The sequence below is a fragment of the Triturus cristatus genome, chromosome 6 (assembly GCF_964204655.1).
Source record: "Triturus cristatus chromosome 6, aTriCri1.1, whole genome shotgun sequence".
Taxonomy (NCBI): Eukaryota; Metazoa; Chordata; class Amphibia; order Caudata; family Salamandridae; genus Triturus; species Triturus cristatus.
Window position 1 is genome coordinate 1618180036 of NC_140589.1, and position 21251 is coordinate 1618201286.

Below are 21251 nucleotides of genomic sequence, written 5' to 3' on the forward strand. Positions count from 1 at the left end.
GGACCTTGGCTGCCCACCTCTAATATTGAGGTACATTTTAGTGTGATGTGAGGATTTGTAGGCAAGTGCAAGTTTATTGTTGTCTATTTATGCAGGTGTTCTCAGATCTACCCACTGGAGGGCAGTATAGAATCAACATCATGGGTTGGTGTAAATTAAAGGGGCATACACAGTGCTCACAACCTTTCTAGGTGGAATTTGATGGTTGTGCTTGATAATACAAGTTAATAACGTGACATTTGATCTTAGGACCAGGTGAGCCAGTGAGTACTTGGTATATGATTTAAAAATATTTATTGACTGTGTTTGCTTATGCACAACTGATGCAAATGTGTATAGGCAGAGAACTTTAAATCCAATCAGAAACCTCAGTAATGCAGTCAAACTGGCCTGGCATTCATTATGCTGCCCCTTTTGTCAGAACAAGAGGTAAAAAAACAATACCACAAGCCCGTCTCGGGGACAGCTGCATGTGCACCATGTCAGTTTATTCAACACCACACATTGACGACAGGATCTAAATTTAATCCAACCTTTCTAGAGATAAAATTCCCTATTTTGAGGGTACTCAACCACTGTGTAGGTTAATCGGCTGAGACCAATGAGGTCTTCAGTCAACGACTAAATTCTTCCTAAACCACTTAGCTGCTGGGCCTTTCCCCCCAGTGCTGAGCACTTTTTTTGCAATTTGAAGTAGTTCGCATTTAGGGCTCTAAAACGTGTTCCCACATAAGGTGTCCATGCCAAATTTGTGTCTTTTATTCCAGCATCCTGTGGATTTTAAAAATACCAAGGGTTTGTGGATTCTCCTGGAGAGGACAGACAAAAAGGCAAAATAAAGCTACATTTTGAGTTTTTGTGTAAAAATAGGAAAATGGATAAAAGTGTCTGTCAGCCGGCACCTAGGGCAACCTAGCAAACTTGTACATTTTTTAAAACTAGACATCTATGTGAATCCAAGATGTGACTTGTGTGGCTTTCATCAGATTGTTTTACCCAGAATACATTCTAAACCTCAAACTTTGACTAAAAAAAACTAATTTTCCTTGCGCATTTCGGTTAAGGAAAGTACATGAATCTGCAGGTAACAACAAACTTCCTTGTACCCAGCATTCCCCCAAGTCTTCTGAAAGAAAATTGTAACTCACTTGTGTGAGTAGACCTAGTGCCCGCAACAGGAAATGGCCTAAAAAACAACATGGATACATCACATTTTTCCACTCAAAACTGACCCATTTTTTGCAAAGTAGGTAGCTGTGGATTTTGGGCCCTAGCTCAGCCAGCGTCTAGGGAAACCTAGAACATTTTTGGAAACTAGACAACTATGGGAGTCCAGGGTGGTGCGCCTTGAGTGGATTCCATGAGGTTGTTTTGCCCACAATACCATGCAAACCTCAAACTTTGACTGAAATCACACATTTTCTTTACATTTCTGTGACGGAAACTTCTGCAATTTGGTGAAATCCACAACATTCCTACCACCCAGCATTGCCCCACTTGTGACGATAAAAGTGCTCTTATTGACCTCAGTTTGACCCATTCCAATCACTGGCACTGGACACAACAACACAAGTGGTGCAAGGCTTCTAGTGGGCTTTACGCCCCCTGGGGGTGGGGGGCAGATGAAGGTAATGGGAAATTACCTTCATCCACCCCCAGTGGGGGCAGAAAGACTATCTCTCTTGTTGGGTTTAGGGCTTGGCTATGCCCATGGTGGGCAGCCCCCATCCCTATATTTAAAAAAAAAAGTTTGCTGGTGTCTAGTCGGCCTTCTGTCCCTTCCGAGTGGGGGGGGGGGGGGATTGGGGTAATCACCCCCATCGGCCCTCTGGGCAGAAAGACTGTCACTATAGTTTTTGAGGGTGGGGGTAGGGACATTGCCATGCCCAGAATGGGCAGCCCCCACTTCCTATAATTATTCTAAAATTAAAACCCTAGTGTCTACTGGGCTTCCAGGCACCCCCGGTGGGCAGATCAGGGGTAAATACCCCTTCTGCCCCCCTGCGTTGCAGAAAGACTATCTCTCATATTGGTGTGGGGGCATTAAAAAATAAATATTACATTTCCTGAGGTCAAGTGGACTTTCTGCCCCCTGGGCAGGGGGGTAGATCGGGGAGGGGGTAATCACCCCATCTGCCCACCAAGGGGGGGGCAGAAAGCCGTCATAACAGTTCTTAGGGGTGGGGGCAGAATGACTGATCTGCATTTTGGGTGGGGGGAGCACAAGCCCTTGGTCAAGGGGTAGCCCCACCAAAATCCCTGGTGCCAGGGGGTGGATTCCTGCTTGGGGATCGCTCTTCTACAGCGATCCCCAAGCAGGGATCCACTAGGGAGAGGTATAATTTGAAAGGGGAGATTCTCCCCCTTTCCAACAATACCTCATCCACCCCAATTAGTTCTCAGGGGCAAAGATGAGCCCCCCGAGCACTGATGCAGTGAAAGTATAATGAGTCCATTGGCTTCTTTTAGTTTCACTTTAGTGTAATGATGTCAGCGCACCCTATGCGCTGATTGTCACTACACAAAAGAAGGAAAAATCTCTCACTTCTTAGGAAGTCCCCCTCTTCCAAAATGGACGCAAGGATGCTTTTCACACTAAAATATAGTGGTAAATGTCAGTTTTGTATTTCATGAGTTTTGCCTAATAGTTGCAGAATTTGACATAATTGTGCAAAAAGCAAATTAGGCAAATTTCATAAACCTGTATTTCAAAGCCTTTGCTCATGATTCCCAAAGTTACAAAGGTTTAAGTCATATCTGTTTATTCAGCTTCTGCGTCCGAAATGAGCAGGACATTTTGAACCTTAGCATATTCAGATTCATTTTTCTCAAAGTCACAGTGATATTAAAATTATTTTCAGCACTTCTGTACATTTGTGAATGAAAGTCATGCACAATGACATTTGCGAAATAATGTCATAATGTTCGGGTGAGTTTTAATCGAGAGCAGTCTGAGAACACACACTATGCCCCCAAAGTAGTGTTTCCAGGTCAGCTTCCCTTAGGCCTATAATGAGCCCCAGCGACCAGGGCGATAATTACAAAAGAAGCTGAAAGAGGATTAGATGCTGAGCCATGAGACTTCAGGAACAAGAGACTACTGCAGCTTTGCAACCACAGTGTTCATGGCATTATTTCAATCTGCTGCATGTTGTTGATTCAGAAATATTTGTTTGCTGGTTGGTTCTTCCTGTCCAACCAGAAGCCCCTCCAGAGATACTGTGCTGCCTCCTCGTTTCATATATGTTTTGTAATTGTTTATTAAGCGTACCTCTTGTAGTGCCTTACCTTAGGACGTAGTTGACGCAGACAATACACTGTGGCTGCGAGTTTCGGGTATTGTATATGACAGTCCCTTGCGTCTCCACCCACACATAGCCGCCGTGCTTTGCAAGCATACGATATCGACCGGTGACCACTTGCCCCTTTGCGCACACTAGTAAATGAGAAACCAAACAAGAGTGGAAAATTATTTTTTACGTTACTGTCATTTAGACTACACACTACCAAGAAATATCCGATGGGTTAGCAAAGTCAGATCCAACTGTGGTAATGTGCCATTATGTCTGACAAGTACAGAAACATGCAGTAGGATGATATATATTGTATTTGCAAAGATTATGGCTCCAATTGAGGAAAACAAGTGATGGGTAGACTGCCTGAGTTAATCTTAGCTGCTAGTAATTAATCTTGCCCGCATTCTAGTCGATCATTTGTTTGTTCACTGTGCCATGTCAGACAGGGAGCAACCATATACAGATCTGCCTTGATCTTGCACTATTTGAATAGTACAACCAGGCGTGGGTCCAGTATCTCACAATGCCATGGCCATGGCCTACAGCCACAGTGGCAGCCTTTAGTCACATGTTGTACCTGCTATGCCCCCACACAAAGCTAGTTACATCTACTCCAGTGTCCGCTAGGCACTGCCAGTATACCTCAAAATAAAGATTGCCCATCCGTTTAATGTGTGCGAACCCCCTGCAGGATTGAGAAAAAGAGCTAGGCTTTTTTGATATAACCCTCACCCACCAGGGTTGCCCCTTGGTGGCATGCTTCATCATGGGGTTCCTCCGGGTCTGGTGCTAACTTTGTGTTAGCATACAGAGTCACTCTGCGTCAAATCTACCGATTTAGGATTGGAATCAGGGAGTTAGATCCTTGGTCCTGAAGAGGCTTTAACCATGTAGACCTATAGAAAGGAAGGGGCATTGTAACCCATACTTTCTACTTCTCCCCAAATGTTTTAACTATATTGTCTGCTTTTTTCATATCATCTGATTAAAGCATTGCCTACCAGGCAGGTATTTTTAACCTCCCACTATATATAAAAAAACATTTAGAAACGCACAAAATCTTGAGTCCTGGGCATCCCTTCTTGAACCAAATAAAATTCTGGAAGAGGTATATTGACGATGTCCAGGTCATATGGGAAGGCAATGAGGTAACAGCTAAAAATGTAATCCACAGACACCACAAGCTAAAAAGAAATGGTATTCCTTCACCTTAACATAATAGTAGACCAGGGCACCCTCACAACAACCACACATAAAAATCAGATGGCAAAAAACTGCTTACTACTCCATGACAGAAGTTAGGAGGAACTGTTCAGACATAAGGGATTACAAGGTACAAGCAAAGCACTTAGCAACCAAACTTGAGTCCAGAAATTACCCACAGGCAATAAATAGGGCACACAACAACAATAAAGATGCCTTGTTGGACCAAGTCCCACATAAGGAAAAGGAGGACAGGCCTTTTTGCATACTCACATTCAATATAACTTCTGACAGAGTGAACACAATTATTAATAAACACTAAGGGGTACTAAATAGTGGTCCCTTCAATCTACCACAATCCATGTTTTCCCAAAGATAAGGCAAACGTCTAAGGGACTTGCTGGTACACACAAGCCCCCAAAAATTACAACAGACACCAGACAGACACAGGGGACAATGACTCCAGAAGTTGGCCTCTACCTGTGTGGTGGGTGTAATGTATGTCACTAACACAGAGTACCAAATTAGTAACTTTCGACACCACCACCACCACGTGAGAACTGAGAAATCTGACTAATTGCAATACACGGAGAGTAGTGTACTGGATTACCTGACACTGTAACCTACACTATGTCGGGATGACTACCCAGAAGGTAAAAAACAAAAATAGGTGAGTACAGCAGTAATTTCAGGTGTGGTTGAGTAACAACCAAAATGTCCACTCATTACATCGAGAAAAACCATACAGTTTCAGACTACCAGTGGGTGGTCCTGGAGCACATTAACGAGACAGCGAATTGCAAAGCAAGACTTTTTGAACGAGGACAACGATGGGTGTTCAAACTCAATACACACAACGAGGGCCTCAACAACAACATCACTTGGGGCTAATTCACAATATAATACCCTCTCTCCTTGATTTTGGATTGTTGCTGTTTGACTTATATTCTATATTTTATTAAGTTAGGGACCATTTTAGAGATCTATAGATTAAATCACAAAAAGGAATAATGTTTACAATATGTCCAGGAAACACACTGTCCTCACGATGGCTGGTAGTTATTACAACTTCATGTCGTGAATATTTTTGCAGATTCCTTAATATATTAATATTTTTGAAATTTCTGATTCTCCTCATGAGCCTTTCCGAATGGTGTACCATTCATGCTGGTTTATATTTTATTCATACTCCAACAGCAATAGCACCTCCCATCATATGGGTCCCCGCAGATGAGGCAACGTTAATCTAGTTTTCACTATTCTGCTGCCCGCAGCAAGGCAAAGGAAACCATTAGTGGCCGCCATATTGTAACAGAGCAAGCGGTCTAGCTGGGCGCTGCTCTACACCGCTGACGCGAGGACACCCAGTCTACGTGCCCGCTCACCTGATTTAGTATTTTAAAAGCACCACAAGTCATGGATGGCAATATACAGGCCCAGGTGCAGTTCATATAGTGATTCAACCCAAGGGGAAGCCTTGAAGCAGTGTGTATGGCACAGCCGTTGTTTGCCCACGTAGCACAACTATCTCTCCGAGTAACCTTACTTTGTTGAGCATTATCTGATGGTTATAAAATATTCTTTTTTATCTCACAGAGTGTGACTGCAGGCTCGCCTTGCCACCAGAGGACCTATTTTGTATGTAGTTTCTTTGTTGTGTTAAGTGTGCTTTGGTGTTTCTATGTTTTACATCACAGGGATCACTGTTTTAATTAGATGTGCTCACCATAGCAAGAAACTAGTTCGAGCCTACATGGACTTTCACTTAGAGGTGTTTTTTAATTATGATTTTGTACAGCGTGCCTTACCAATTTAACCCGCAGAAGCGTCCTGTTATCCTGTTTTCTGACATCTCCTTGGCAGGCTAACTCTGCTATTATATATCTGTAACCTTCCACTACATATTAAAATAAAAACTCCTACTCCTATTCTTTTCATCACCAAGAGCATCCTGTGTAACTCTCAGGTCACAGCATGCCGCGTTCTGCAGCAGAATGGGCGGAACCCTATGATGAAGCTTCGACCAAGGGGCAAGCCTGGTGGGTGAAGCTTATATATAAATGCCTAATGTTTTTTTCTCCACCCTGCAGGGGGGTAGCACACATTAAACAGGCAGGCTTCCTTTTTTTTTGAGGTATACATAACTAGGAGGAAGAGTCCCTCTGGGATACGCCTCTTATCTTCCCCTTCTTTCAGATAGGCAGTGTCAGTAGCAATGTTCAGAAGGCAAGAGGGACAGCCTTCAGCAGTGCTCTGCTATGTGACCACTATGCCCTCCCAAATGTTCTATTTTTTTACAGACTCATTTGAAGCACCTTTGCCACCCTCAGTTTAAATTTGTGGTCCAAAATTAGCATATTTTCCATGGACATGTTTGCCAGATCCACACAACAAATACATATTTTTGACATGAGAAGGAGGAGCCCTTTCTATCCCTCAATGTTGTGCCCTGATCCAACCACTGAGTTGGACATGGCAACTATGCCACTTTCCCTGGTCTCTCAACCCAAAACAAGATGATGCTATCCATCAATCTTCCTCGGGTCTGCAAATGTCATAAAATTGCATATAGGTAATTTCCCATTAGGTACTTAATTTGGAATATTAGGTTTTGGACCCCTCCCTCTATAATTGATTCCCTTCTTGACCAATCTGCACAAAACAGTAAAGAAGCAAACTAAAACCATATAGCAAGGCAGCTGGGCAAAAAGGTGTCACTTGGAATAACCAGTCAGATTTAGAGTTCAGATTGCAGACATCTCAGCACCATTTACACCAAATAACAAGCGCCCATACCTCGCTGCACATGCCAAATCTGATTTCAATCGCCTAGTGTTGCTCAGTTTGGGAAGACAACCCAGCTGTTTGCAAGACCTACTGCTTACACTATTTACAGGTCAGCTCGCTTCAACTTGTGGCTAATTTACAATCTCTTTCAGCCATGGATTTGAGACAGTGTCAAGCAGATCTTAGATCAGCTCAGAGGAGTATAATTCTATGGCCTCATACTATGACTGTCTGATGTGTCACCAGGGCCAGACTAGACTTAGCGGGCACCGGGCGTATCCGAGGTGGGCCGCCAGGGTGGGAGCCAGTTTTGGACCCCTGGGGGCCGTTTTTGTTTCCGGGGGCTGGTTATGCAATTTAGCTGCAATATCGGCCTCCTGTAACAAAAGCAGCTGCAGTGTTTTACACGCGCACCCATTTCCCCCCCCCCCACCTCAGCCGGCTCGACTCAATTGCCAGGGCCGGTTTGCATTCCCAGTCTGGCCCTGTTTGTCACTCCCTCTCCTGTGCAGTGATTGAAGTGCAATGCAAGTGGGACTAGCTACATCTAAAAAACAAAGTCAACTGTCACGGTTTGTCACATTCCATTCCTTAAACCATGAATACCATGTATACAGGACGCAATTATTTTTAGGAGGCTCATTACCTCAGACACAATGCCACAGATGACATCACAAATTACATCATCAATGACATAATTGTGACATCACATCACCATTGGTTTCACTTGCTCATGAATACTTACGATACACCAGTTGACTGAAAAGTGAAATGACTAGGAGTCTACCCAAAATCACAACACTGCGGGTCAATATTCAATATTAATTTGTGTACAAGGCTGGAGAATATTATTCAGTTCAAATTCCCACACTCATTATAATTTAGAAAATGGGGACATGGCTGCAACTTTGCAAACCACGATTTTACATCAACTGATTCACTCATGTAACACAGTGAAACCCATGAACGACAATGCATGCCAATCTGTAACTAGCCGTGCAGCAAACGTAGAGTCTGATCTATGAATGGCGTGCCCACTAACTCCTATAGCAAAGCATTTACTGCAGCAAACCTTTGAGATAACCATTGGGAATGATGTTAACAAGCTCATAATGCCTGTGTTTCAGAGATTTAAAGCTTGAACACTGCACACTATTATTCTTCTTGAGCTAAAGAAAATGGAGATTTAAGAATATATTTCAATTGTATTATATTACTTATTTTGTTTTCTCTATCATTCAGGTTCATTGTATACCATTGCTATTATTCATTTCTTTTCTTGTACTTATGCAATGGTGAATCATTATTTGTACGGAGTATTGTTATTATTACCTTATTAATTTTCTCAAATAAACCTATTTTTGAAACTTAAAAAAAAAAGAATGAAATACTTGTGTATTGAAAACCATGGAAATGTTTTAATGGCAGCGCACAGAAGTCTCTGTCCTCTGCTCTGCCAATGAAATGTAATTACACTGTCCTCCTAATGAGCTATTTATCAATACTAGCCATAATGACGGGCCTGCTAGACTACAGAACAGCACTCTACGCTCTAACCTTGTTTTTACAAATAACTTAATGTTCTCCAGTGTCACAAGAACAGTAGCAGTACCCTTGCCTCTGAGCAAACACAGCGAAATGTGCAGGCTAGGTTTCATACTGTAATTGTAATCAAGTGTCATTCCTAAATGCAGGCTAGAAAACAATAGGTTTCTGATATCACAAGGTGTAGCACGTTTCTCAAATGTATGTGTAACCATAATGGCATTCAATAGATTTACGATGTAACTACGGTGTTAGGCACTGGACAATTCGTATGATGGGTAAAGCTTGTAAATACTGCTGGACAAATCTTCAGAAAATGTTGACTCACTAGATAGAACACATAGGCTTTTTTTCCAACTGCACAACTCGTTTTTTGTTGTTCTCAAATGTTGATTTTGCATTCAAAGAAGATTAAGTCACAGAAACAATTGTATGTAAGTAAGCCTGTGAGGGGTTAGGTAGTGAGTTGGCGTTATAGGGGAAGAATGGCCTGCGACTTTGTGAAAGAACATTATTAATTTAAAGTCATGGCTCAATCTATATCAACCTCTCTGAGGACAAAAAGATTGTACTGACAGCAACAGAAATACTGAGCAAATAAACATAAATATTGAATCCTTCCTCATCGAAACTCCAGAGTGCTTTGTTTATATTAACCAATGCTGAGCATCAAAGCAAAGACGGGATAGGGGAGGGTCACTCAAACCCATCCCCTAGCAGTCGCTGAATGTAACCATCTCACCATAACACTGGAATTGGGGTCAATAATTCTCTTTTCCGCTCCCTAGCAACCCATCATTGAATATTAAACTAATAAAATCCCATTGGGGTGTGCCCTTACCCATGTCATAAAACCTAGTTCTATTTAGAATGATTTTATCTGTTTCTGCAGAAAATTAGCATCTTCACCCAGCATTCTCCCACCTCTTTATTTTAACACTGTTATCAGAGCATTTCAATTGTGCCCCCCAGACTTTTCCTCAAATGGGAGAAGGCAAAATGTAATGGATCTGATTTTGCAGTAATGGCTTTTTTTGTGCAACAAAGGAGCCCCTCGAGTCCAATTTAAACCCTAGGTCTGTGTAGGTTACAGTGTAATCAATGTTGAACCCATATAGGCGCCATTTACCGTTTTTAGATATTTGGCGATCTAAGGGTATAACTTTGGTCTTTTTTAGATTGATTTCCAACTGGTTGTTAACCGAGTACTCGGCGAGCCTATTAATCAGCCTTTGTAGACCTACTCGGGTACAGCTTAATAGGAGCAGATCATCTGCAGATAGGATATTACACAACTCGTGCCCACCAAGGCTCAGTGCATGCGACACAAGACTCGGTGCATGTCAAACACCACAATTTGAAATCCAGATAGGGCTGTTACCTCCATTTCCAGCCCCATCTGGAATGGCGGAACCACTCCTACAGATGCTAGGGGAGTGTAAAAACGGATCCCTATTCTGGCAACAAATCTTTCTAAACAGAGAGTTAATTAACTAATAGGAAGTGCCAGGAACAGTATCAGATAAACGCAGCCCCACATACCCAACAATGCAGGTGTCATATTATTCACTAGCCTCACCCTGCTTTTCAAAATATGTACTATCAAAGAGTGCTCTGAACTTGCCTCATGAGATTGGTATCTTTGTAAAAAATAAATTACCTAACTAATAAATGTGGATGGTGTTTACGTTGAATTTGCTTATATTGTGCACACCGCAAAACTTAATTTCTCCTATACACAAAGGAAGAAGGATGAAAAACATAGTGCCAAGGTGATTCTAATAATGAGTTGAAATCAATTGTTACAAGCAAGTGGGTGGAGATAACAAAAGTTGAATAGTTCAAGTCAGTGAACTCATAGCAAGTTACATACATGTAGTGGATATAGAGAGGGGTAACACATAGTTGTATGGGCTACATAGTGGTTGCATAGTTCAAAGTATGTGGGGCTGAGACTGGACAGTCAAGAATGCAAAGATGAATTCCAGGAAGAAGCAGGTTTAGAATGCATCATACAAGGGAAGCAAGTTAGAACATGGATTTGACATTCAGGCTTCTTTGAACGAAAACAGTGCGATGGAGAATGGGGGTGACAGAGAGAATCAAAGGGTTAGACAGGTGGGTCTTGATCTGAACTACATCAGTGACTTGGGAGGTTGTTCCAGGGGCTGGCGCAGCAAGTGGGAATCAATTATCTCATCTGTCTTTGCATCTGGTTGTGGGGTTTTAGTGCCTTTCCTTGCACTACACTGGAACACATCTGCTGTTATGGTGGCACAGCATGTTTTAGCTTCATATCATCACCTGGCAATCTACAAATATCACTTCAGTTTAGCTGTGGATGTTCTGAAGCATAAATGAAAGCCAGATGTATTATAACTCTGCTCTCATGGTAAGGGCCAGGAATGAATTAAACAATTTATGGATGACGGAAATCACTACAAACATACAGTGAGAAACATAGTGAATGAGGGTTTCCGAATATGGCTCTTTTATGGGGGCATAACAAGTCTGCTGTTTGATTGCTGGCCTGAGCATTCAATCTTCATTTGCAACAGGCATTTATGAACACAACAGAAAACATCTCTGTTGAAACTGTCTGTACATGGATGCTTTTGTGTTTCTTTCTACAACTTAAATGATATTTTCAGCTTTTTCCGAGTCCCAATACCTAAAGGAATCATAGATTTTGCATTTGTACTGCCCAATGTCAATCTTATCATTTATTTACCTCCACTGTAGACTGCTCTCATTGGACACCAGCTACGGTGCATGAAAGAGCCCAAAAGATCATACTCACTATGAGATATTAATTACTAATAGGACTTTTGGGGAAAGTCAGACAGTTGCTCAACATTGCCCTTGGCATGGATTAGCTGGTGTTGCTGTCTAGATTTGATTCTGCTATTAAAACAGTGGCCATACTTTTATGGAGCCTGCATCTCCTTTGAGTTGTTAGAACAGAAAAAATACCTGGATTTACAAAATGCCACCCATGAACTCCATAAGAGCTCACAAAATGGTTTTACCAAAAGGACTACAAACTCCCACAGAACCATGACCTGTTCAGAGTCAGCACCAAAATATGTCAACGACAGCGGAGAAAAGAGTGCCCGACTCCTCTTTTACACAATGTGGATTTTCCCTCAGTCAGAAAGAATGGCTGGAAACCACAGAAGAGACTCCCTCCGGCAAAGGGAATGACAAGACACTTCATAATCAGATTTCACGGGCAATTAGCCAATCAGCCACTTAGTCACCAAACCCACAATTTGAGGTCGAGACGAACCTGTTTCGACAAGATTCAAAATAATTATGTGAAAATGTTGTGACTCAATGTACTCAGGTAACATAGAAAATAAGGAATACATGATTAGGAACTGAGTAATAAGGATTGTAAGGATGAGGTGTCAAACAGTTAACACTAAGTCCTGAATACATTTCTGACAAACACCCCAAAATATGAGGAACATGGTCACTGTTACCCATGAATTCAACATACAAGATTTGAGATCTAACTCCATCGGCCTGTCTCTGAGAGTTATGCTGGTTAAAGGTTTTGTATAATCAAGAAAAAAAAACAATGTCCTCATATATGCTGGGTCCATACTATGGGCATTGGTTCTTCACTTTTTAATCATGATTAAGTCATACATGACTTAAATTTTCCAGTTGATTTCACGTTTCTCTCTTGAGACACTCTGTAGCACATTGAGTTGTCAGGTGTGCTACTACAGCAAACAACAAAGTAAGGGAAGACATGCTTGAATTAACCTCAGCCATGGGCAATGGATTGAACCACATACTGGTCCTTTATTTTTTGTTAATTAGACCCCTCTAGACTGAAATTGAATGTGTATTCCTTCACTTAAAAGCTTCAGGTAGAATAATTAGTAGTTTAACATAACAGCTGATTTCAAGTCTTCCTTTCTGTAGCAGAAAACACTGCAAAAGTTGTTGGCTCCATAACTGGGTTCTTGTAGAGTCCAACATCAAAGTGATGTCTCTTTATTATCCAATGACTAAGTCGGTTAAAATGGGGTTATTCATTTGGTAGAGTGGACACCCCTATCAAAGAAACTCACTCTATTACGCCAAAACACAGTTCTGAGAGAATCTCTGCTCAACTGTCGATAGCTATGGCACAAGCACAGGGCCGGACTGGCCGTAGCGAGCAGCGGGCGTTTTCCCTGGTGGGCCGCCTGGTTGAGGGCTGGTTTTAGGCCCCTGTGGGGCCGTTTTTGTTACCGGGGCCGGCAATCCGGCCCCCTGTAATAAAATCGGCCGAATCTGGCCCTGCAAACAGCTTGGCCGCACCCCCCTCATCTACCCTAGGGGGTCCGGCCAAGCAGTTTGCCAGGGCCGGTTTCGGTTCCAAGGCTGGCCCTGCACAAGCATCAGGCAATTCCCAAGGAAGTGTGTACTAAGTTCAAGCAGTACCAACGATTTCAAAGTAAAAAACACAACACCATAACATTTCCAAACAAATTTAGAAAAATAGGGAAACATTTAATTAGCACAAAGACACCGTTAAAAGAGGCAGGCATTTGGATGTGGAGTCAACTGGTGGAGGAGGGTCGGTTGATAGCGTGGGATGTGCTCTGTGAGCTTCTGTATAATACAATCTCAAAGTTCAAATACCTCCAAGTAAAAAGCTGGTTCCAGACATTAGACAGGAGCTTAAAATGTGTTGGAAGAAACTTTAAATCACGGGGCACTAAAAGTTAAGGAGGTCTCTAGATGCTACTGACTGATGATCAATTTGGTGGATGGAGACTTCAGATTGCTGGAGAAGCTGTGGAAAAGACACTTGCCAGAGCTCCAGTTAGACAATTTATGGCAAGTATCTTTCAATCTTCTTTACAGCACTGTCAATCCTACCAATTTAAGGAGAAACCATCTTTTCTCCCTTCACAGGGTATATTGGACCCCACTCAGGCTGTCGAAGTTGGGGAAAGGTGTAGTGGTGAGGTGTGCGAAGTGTGGCCTAAAAAAAGCAGCGAACTATCATATGTTTGTGGAATGTTCAGGAGTTCAAAAATTCTGGGAGGACGTGTCTATGGCTTTAATGGACATTCTTGGTATAGAAGTTCAGGCAAGCCTATCTCTTATTATTTTCGGTACACTGGGAGGCAAAAGTCAACAAAGATGGAGCAAAACTGCTATTTTACATGATCCTTCTGGCTCGTAGGAAGATCTGTAGAAAATGGATAAGTAACCTTTCACCGATGACTACGGATTGGATAAAGTCTATTAAATACACTCTTTGGATATGACGGATTTGGAAAAGAAAAGATATAAGTTATGGGCACCACTAGTAAGGTGGTTAGAACAAGAGGGGTGACTGATGTAGGTTCTTTAAAGTTAGATTTCAGGGATTTGTACTATGATTACGACTACTCGCATCTTTTGTAATTCAGCACCTGGTCTTGACAGTCGTGTTGTAAGAAGAAAAAGCAAACTATGCCTTAGGCTCGGTGGATCTTCTAAGATAAGGGCATAGACAGAGTAAGGTCTTAGAGTGTCAACCTAAAGCGAAAGAGGACTGAAAAAAAAAAGAAAGACACCAAAATCATCAACAAACGTTAAGGAGAGCTGGATATATGGATTTTTAAAGTTTCATGGCAAAAAGCTCCCAGAAAAAAGTCAAGGGCTATGGAAAAACAACTGCTCATGCTGGACAGAGACCTAGGCAGAATTTCAGGTGACCTTGATGGAGCAGAGGTTGGATAGACCAAGCGAGTTGTCCCAGTTTCACCTTCAGACCTAGTCTGAAAATGCTGGGGAAGCTTCCTCCGCTCAGTACTGCCACCTCTAGCCCCTAAGGGCACCTAGGTCACCTGTTGCGGCAAGTCCTCTTTAGTCAGCTGGCCCATCTTGGAGAAGGACTCCTTTTGCTTTGTTTCTCTGAATCAGTTAAATAGAAGCCCAAACACTTAACCATTGCAGAGGAGTTCCTGTCCCTAAGTGCCAGCAGGATTAAGGAGTCTTTGGGTCCTTGTGTGAGTGCTTTTCGTCCAGCAGGAGCTAGGAGCTTGTACACTTCTTCCAACAGGACCTTCTTTATATGGAGTCTTCCCAGGAATGTCCTCAGGAGGTGGTGTGGAAGGTGTCAGATTTTGTCCTGAGCACTATCCAGTGACTGGAGGAATTTTACCATGCATTCCTAACATCTTCTTGCTGTCATCCCACCTCATTTTGCAGCACCATCTCTTTGTTTTACTGTTTCAAGATGGCAGGGCCAACTGCATCCAGGCTGGCCTGTTTTTGCTTCTCTACTCTTCTACCTGACAGGATCAAAACTGTTTTCCCCGCTTACTGCCGATGGAGGCTAGCTGTCTAGGAGTATTCTGGAGATGAATAGTATAAGATCTATTTGGCATTTTCAAGTCAATAGAGGTAGTGCTAATGCTGCCCTTTATTCTACTAACTGTTTCTGTCCCCTCCCAGGTACCTAAACCTTGCTGAGGTTTCAGCAGCAAATACCCATTAGCTTTCCAGGGTCCAGAGGGAAGAGACTCCGAGTCAGAGCTCTTACCTCTCTCAGCCAAAGATGTGTAGTCCTGCTCCAGAGGTGTGATGAGGAGCAGAACTGGTTTTAAGCTAGGTCTGGCTCAGGCAGCCTAAAGTGCATGTTTACTTCATTTTTGGTGCTCAGATGAGACACAAGCTACAGCCATGCCTATAAGGAATTATGGCACAGTTATGTACTTATTTAATACAGTTCACTGAGACTTTCCCTTGGAGCTGCGTTTGATGTATTTATGGTTGTGGGTCTCTTTTCCCCAATTCCTTAGTGCCTCCTACCTTTATTCTGTCTCAATGATGACCCCGACCTAAATAATTGTGCCACAGGGCTCAAAATGTCAACAACATATGTGGACTGATTTTTCATTTTGAGAGTAGTTTTTGACACTCATGGTATGAGTGCCATGCGTAACATCATACTGTCCCAATCAGTCGCATGCATATATTTCTGTATATTGTACAAGCGCACTTTACTCACCTTTACTGCGCCATCATTGCATAGAAGCACCTTATCTTTGAAGCAATACATATGCTGTGCCATATGAATATGGACCATCATTACATTATATGAATATGATTAACACAATTAATGCATTTATCTCCTAACAGAAATAACCTGTAGAAGAGTTTCTCTATGTCACTATTGCCGTGGAAGTACTGTGTACTTACAAGACAATTTAGGGGAGACTTGTGAATATATGAAAACTGGCTTGTCCTCCATGCCAAAGGCATTTTTCCCTGCCATGTGTCACTGTACTGCATTTAAATTGAAGCTTTGAAGAACACAATAGTGCTCATGGCATAAACCTATTGTTGTCATAAATGTGGGTGGTGTAATTACACACCGCAGGCAACATATGACGTTTAACATTGCATGCCATAGGTGTACTTAAGGCACCAGTTACAATGGACTTATAGAGAAGTCAAATAGGCCTAATAGGGAGTTGTAATGTACAACACATGATTTAGAGAGGTAGCAGGGGCATATTAGAAGTGTTTAGCAGTGGTAAAGAGCACAGAGCCTTAAAGCCAGCATAAATAGGGTCCAGAAACATTCTGGGGTGACCACGTAAAAAGGTGAATTTGCTACACACTATTATTTCATGTGGCTCCTATGGACATTAAAGCACTGCTAGCCAGTCTCAACTCATGGGGAGCGAGATGTAATTTAAAAGAAACAGCGTAATTGGTGCTACTGATGGGCTAAGGCTGGCGTTGAAGGAGTGTAGGGTGGGTCACAGAGAGTATTTCCAACTAAAAGAGGGTTGACTTGAAAAGTTGTTGATGAGACAGGAGCAGTCAATGCTGTGTTAAATATTGAACCCAAAGCAGTTTCAATCCAAAAAGGTGGGGCTGATAAATTCATGCAATGCAGGAGATGAGTGACTGGGAGACAATGTCCACTGCATCACTAGACAACGACATCATCAGACTTTTTTACGCCAAGGGTCAATGTGATAGGCCACTAACAAAGTGAAAGCAAGGCCTAAAGACATCCTCTACTAATGCACAATAGTTTAGTCCTCTAAAAAGATCCATGCCTGCTCCGTCACTTAATTTGATTGTATGTCAGACTGTGGACGTTTCTGGTTTCCAGTGAAGTAGTAGCAAGAGAAGAAGCAAAATGGTAGATTATTGGCAATATTTTGTTTGAGGTAGAATGTAATTAAATCATGATCTGTTTTGCATAATGTTACATTGTCAGCATTTACTTGTGTTCCTCTTTTCCATAAAGGGGCCATGAGTTTCCCTTACACAGATTTTCCAGCCATGAGGTGGATCAAAATAGTGTCAAAACTTTGAAGAAGCAGCAGCATGAATTGTAGGCGTATTCATCATTCATTCAAGAGATACCATTAAATTGGTTCATGCTATCGATAGAGGCGCATTCTGCTTCTTATCAACTCTCAAACACATTGATTTGGGCCCATGTTGTCTCTAACTGGATACAGACGTTTTTAATATGTTTAGTTGTAAAGACTGATGATAGCCTGAAGGCTACATCAGTACTTCAAAAGCAGCACCCCTAAGTTTGTTTATGGCAGAGGGCAAAGCTGAAAACACAACTGCTTCAGTCTATGGCCTCAACTGTATAAAATGCTGCTCATGTATAGTGTAGGGGTATGTGGCACTCTACAGTACATCGTGTGATGAATCTAAGTATGAAAAATGATCCATTCAATCGAGCCGCCGTGATAAAACTGGCCCATGCAAATCTGGCACTCTGCATTGCATGCAAGTTGTCAGGGTCATTGGACAACTGGGTCTTGCAGATCCCACCCTCAATCTGATAGAACCCATCCATATAGGGCCTACAGAAGAAGCACCCTCACACTCCCAGAAATGGGAACACAACTGGCACGCGATGGACTTGGAAATGCCTCCATCCATCTCAGTACACGATGGAATACTGTAGACGTAGTAATGCAGGGGATATCACTGGTAATCCTGGTAGAGAGGGTACCACTGCGGTACACACTGCTGGGGTACAGGGATGCCTCAAGTTGGCTTGCTTGGACTTTCGCCACGCGTTCACTGATGGGCTGTAGTGCACTGATGGTGGCGATGGTGGTCACCAATGACCAGCCTTTTCTGTCTGAGTCCCTAAGAAACTTTTATGAGGCTTTATCAGCTGGGGTTTTCACTCAGGAAGTAAAAACAGAGTGGCACCTAAAAATTAAACGAGTACTGCTTAGCCTGGACACGTTTGCCTTTAGATATTACTTTGTTTAACATGTAAAATGAGTACAAGTAAGATTCTTGTTTTAGCATATTTTGTTTCTCACCTTTTTCAGTTCACATGCACACACTACTCTTTTTAGTTCACACACACATTACCCTATTTAGTATACACACATGCATCAGTTACTATCAAAAGAAAACATCTGTTAGGATTTCGGTCCAATCAACAAGACATATTTGCTCTTTTTTTAAAACAGTAATAATCAATCAACAATGCCACTATTGGAGGACTTACAATTCTGGTGGCTTTTTGTCATGTTTTCCGAATCTAGAGCATGATAGAATTCATATGCTGAGCGGCCGAGCAGTTCTTCTGGGTGATATCCAACCAATTCAGTAATTCTTCAAAAATTAAAAGGAAAAGGATATTAGTACTATAAACACAAAAAGTCTGCTAGAAGTAGCCAGTTTTCGATATAATCTGGATTTACTACGAAAATTGAATTTAGGTCACCCTTTTTAGGAGGTAATGTCGTCAGCAGGTTTGTGTTTCTTGCTGCGCTTTCTTGCAAGGGTCATTTTAAAGCTTTCTGGAAGAACAGTTAGTGCAACGCGCCTCACATGGCAAGCCACCCCTAGACTTTCAGAGCAGGAGCTGCTGCTTGCTGGAGGGGGGATTTATTAATTGCAATGTGCCTGATAGTTTGTTGAACTTCCCTCCTTTCCCCGGCTGGACTTTGCAAATATTATGTATCTGGATCGTTGCAGAGTGCTAAAATGGCCGTCTAATCAATCTGCACATGCGTGCAAAGGCTAGGCTCCACCCATAGCATCCTATTGCATCAGTCAGTTCAAAAAGACCATGGCTAGCTTTAATGGCTCAGTGTGGAGGTATTCATAATAATAAAGAATTCGTTATAGCTGTGGGGGTCAATGGAGAATTCTGCATGGGCACATCCTAGTACATCTCTATCCACTAATAATTGGGCCAAAGAGTTAAGTCAACAATTGTTACATCAACTCTGTTTAGAAAGGTCTTCTTTGCCTTTCGACTTGGTTTCATTTTTACACTGAGTGAAACTTTTAACAGCGCATTAAAGGGCATACATAGGGTGTCGGAGAGTCTAAAAGAATGTCAGTGGCAATCTGTCTGCAATGAACCAATGACAGGTTTTAAATAACAGTTGCAGAACAGCAAGCTGCAAATATGGTGGTATTACATATCGAACACATTCACAAGGAGTGTGGCGGAGAACGTCTATTGATGTCACTTCTCACGATGATGCTTATATGACATTCAAATTAACAGGCCAGTGCCATGAACTGAGAGGGTACCCTCCAGCCATTATTTTCATTACCTGCTTGTATGTGTTGGCCATAGAGAGGCTAGAGTTGGCAGGAGGCTTGTCCCCATTGCCTAAAGGCAACACAACAAGCAGATGTGTGCAATGGATTTGTCCCTATGTGCCTTATCCAGTGGGCGTACTCACAGCACACACTTGCGACAGGGTTGTAATCCTCATTAGTTTTTTTCTGTATTTACCACGTTGCTGCACACTGCATTGTAGTTTAGATTTCTATTGTTAATACATGCATCTTTATAGCGGGCAGGTTGGCCGCAGAAATACTTTCCGAATGAATATGGAGTATACTGTTCAAAAAGGCAGTGGTTAGTAGTGCTTTTGTGAAAGGCATTGTACTTTTTGGCCAACTAATATCAGGACTTTGTCCTGAGCTGTATTCATGACAAATAGTCAAATGGGTAGGACATAGCAGAAGACACACATTATTGATTTGCTGTACCACTGCGAGTATACTGATCTTGGTAAAATTCCTCTGATAGCAGAATGAGTTTAGTAGTTTTCACGAGAGGAATTAAATAACACAATGTATCAGAAAAAAAATGCATTTGTCATCAGTTGAAAGTTAATCAACAAATTAATATATTAAATTAAAAAAACCTCAACTATAAAAAGATGCAGAAAATTCCTATCAGAATTCTGTAATTGCCTCTTAAGGAAAAACAAGATCTATTTGAGACATTTACAGGGCTATTCCACTTTGAGTTGAAGGTAAATCATTAAACACTACTCAACAATATCTAGAATGCTCAATAAGAGAATAAAAGAACACTAAGCCTGTAGAAAGATAATCAAACAAAACCCCAAATTCTTCATAAGTGTTCCTCATCTAGCCTGACTTTGTTTGTTTCATTGATTTTCCCCAGTAATGAAAACATGTTTCAAGTATTTTCGGTTATAGTGCCCTTAACATAAGTCTCAAATTCTTTTTGCATTTAGTATTTTTTATTTAAATTTCTTCACAGTAGCATCATTTCATCCACACCATGTGAGAAAGCAAGCAGATGATAATGATTGTGGTACATGGGAAATGCTCCAACTGGTTCTGTACTGATTACTGTCTCCCAAATCATTTCTCATTCTCTGGCCAAAATTTCACCCCTCCAATTCCTTGACCAGTTCTTTATAGTTTTGCATTGTGCATGTGATTAAAATAAATAATGATGATGCATAAATCATTAAGGGGTCAGGTAAAAAATGTAGGCAAGAGAAAATCCACAAAATGATCAGCAACAAAAACTGCATGTATAAATCACAAAGCGTTCACAAGTGACCCTGTATGACCATGCGGATCAAATGCTTTCTGTAGCTCTGAAAACTTAAGCTCTTTATGTTTTTCTGTGAAGTGCTAGACAGTAATCAAGCACTTATAATAGATTTTAGAATGGATATAAGAAATGGTTGGATGTTAATTTGACACAAATATCAACAGTCAATCTTCCACCAGTAGAGTACCTCAGACACTTGCATTAACCTCTTATTACTAACTTTACCATTAAATGACTGTCTTTCCCTGATACTCCTTGTACCTGCCAGTATCGCCTGATTTCTGGAGAGACAGGTAACCCTTTATACTTAAAGACAGCATGTTCAGACGAGGCACTGATGATGTGTTTTTGCGTCATCGCATTCACTTCTCTGACTCAACTGGAGACAAACTTTTGACACAACATGATTCAATCACCCTGGTAAAATAGTGACAGCAACACCTAATTAGAATAATAACAAGACCAACATTTAAATTCATAATTAAATCAACCTATGTTACAAACATGCAGATGCCCTGTTTGAGCCCTCAGCGATTCTTACGACACAAGAGGCACGAGTCCAAGAACCTCAAAAATCTCAG

At 41.7% G+C, this 21251-nt stretch overlaps 1 protein-coding gene across 1 annotated transcript in view; it reads right to left on the reverse strand.

The window, feature by feature from the left end:
• The window catches only part of EPAS1 (endothelial PAS domain protein 1), a 297631-nt gene that overhangs the window by 58788 nt on the left and 217592 nt on the right, over positions 1 to 21251 (reverse strand). The window contains exons 7-8 of the mRNA XM_085612765.1: positions 18337 to 18443; positions 3289 to 3436 (exon numbers count right to left, since the gene is read on the reverse strand). Coding sequence (XP_085468891.1) covers positions 3289 to 3436; positions 18337 to 18443 — 255 coding nt within the window. The remainder of the gene's footprint in view (positions 1 to 3288; positions 3437 to 18336; positions 18444 to 21251) is intronic.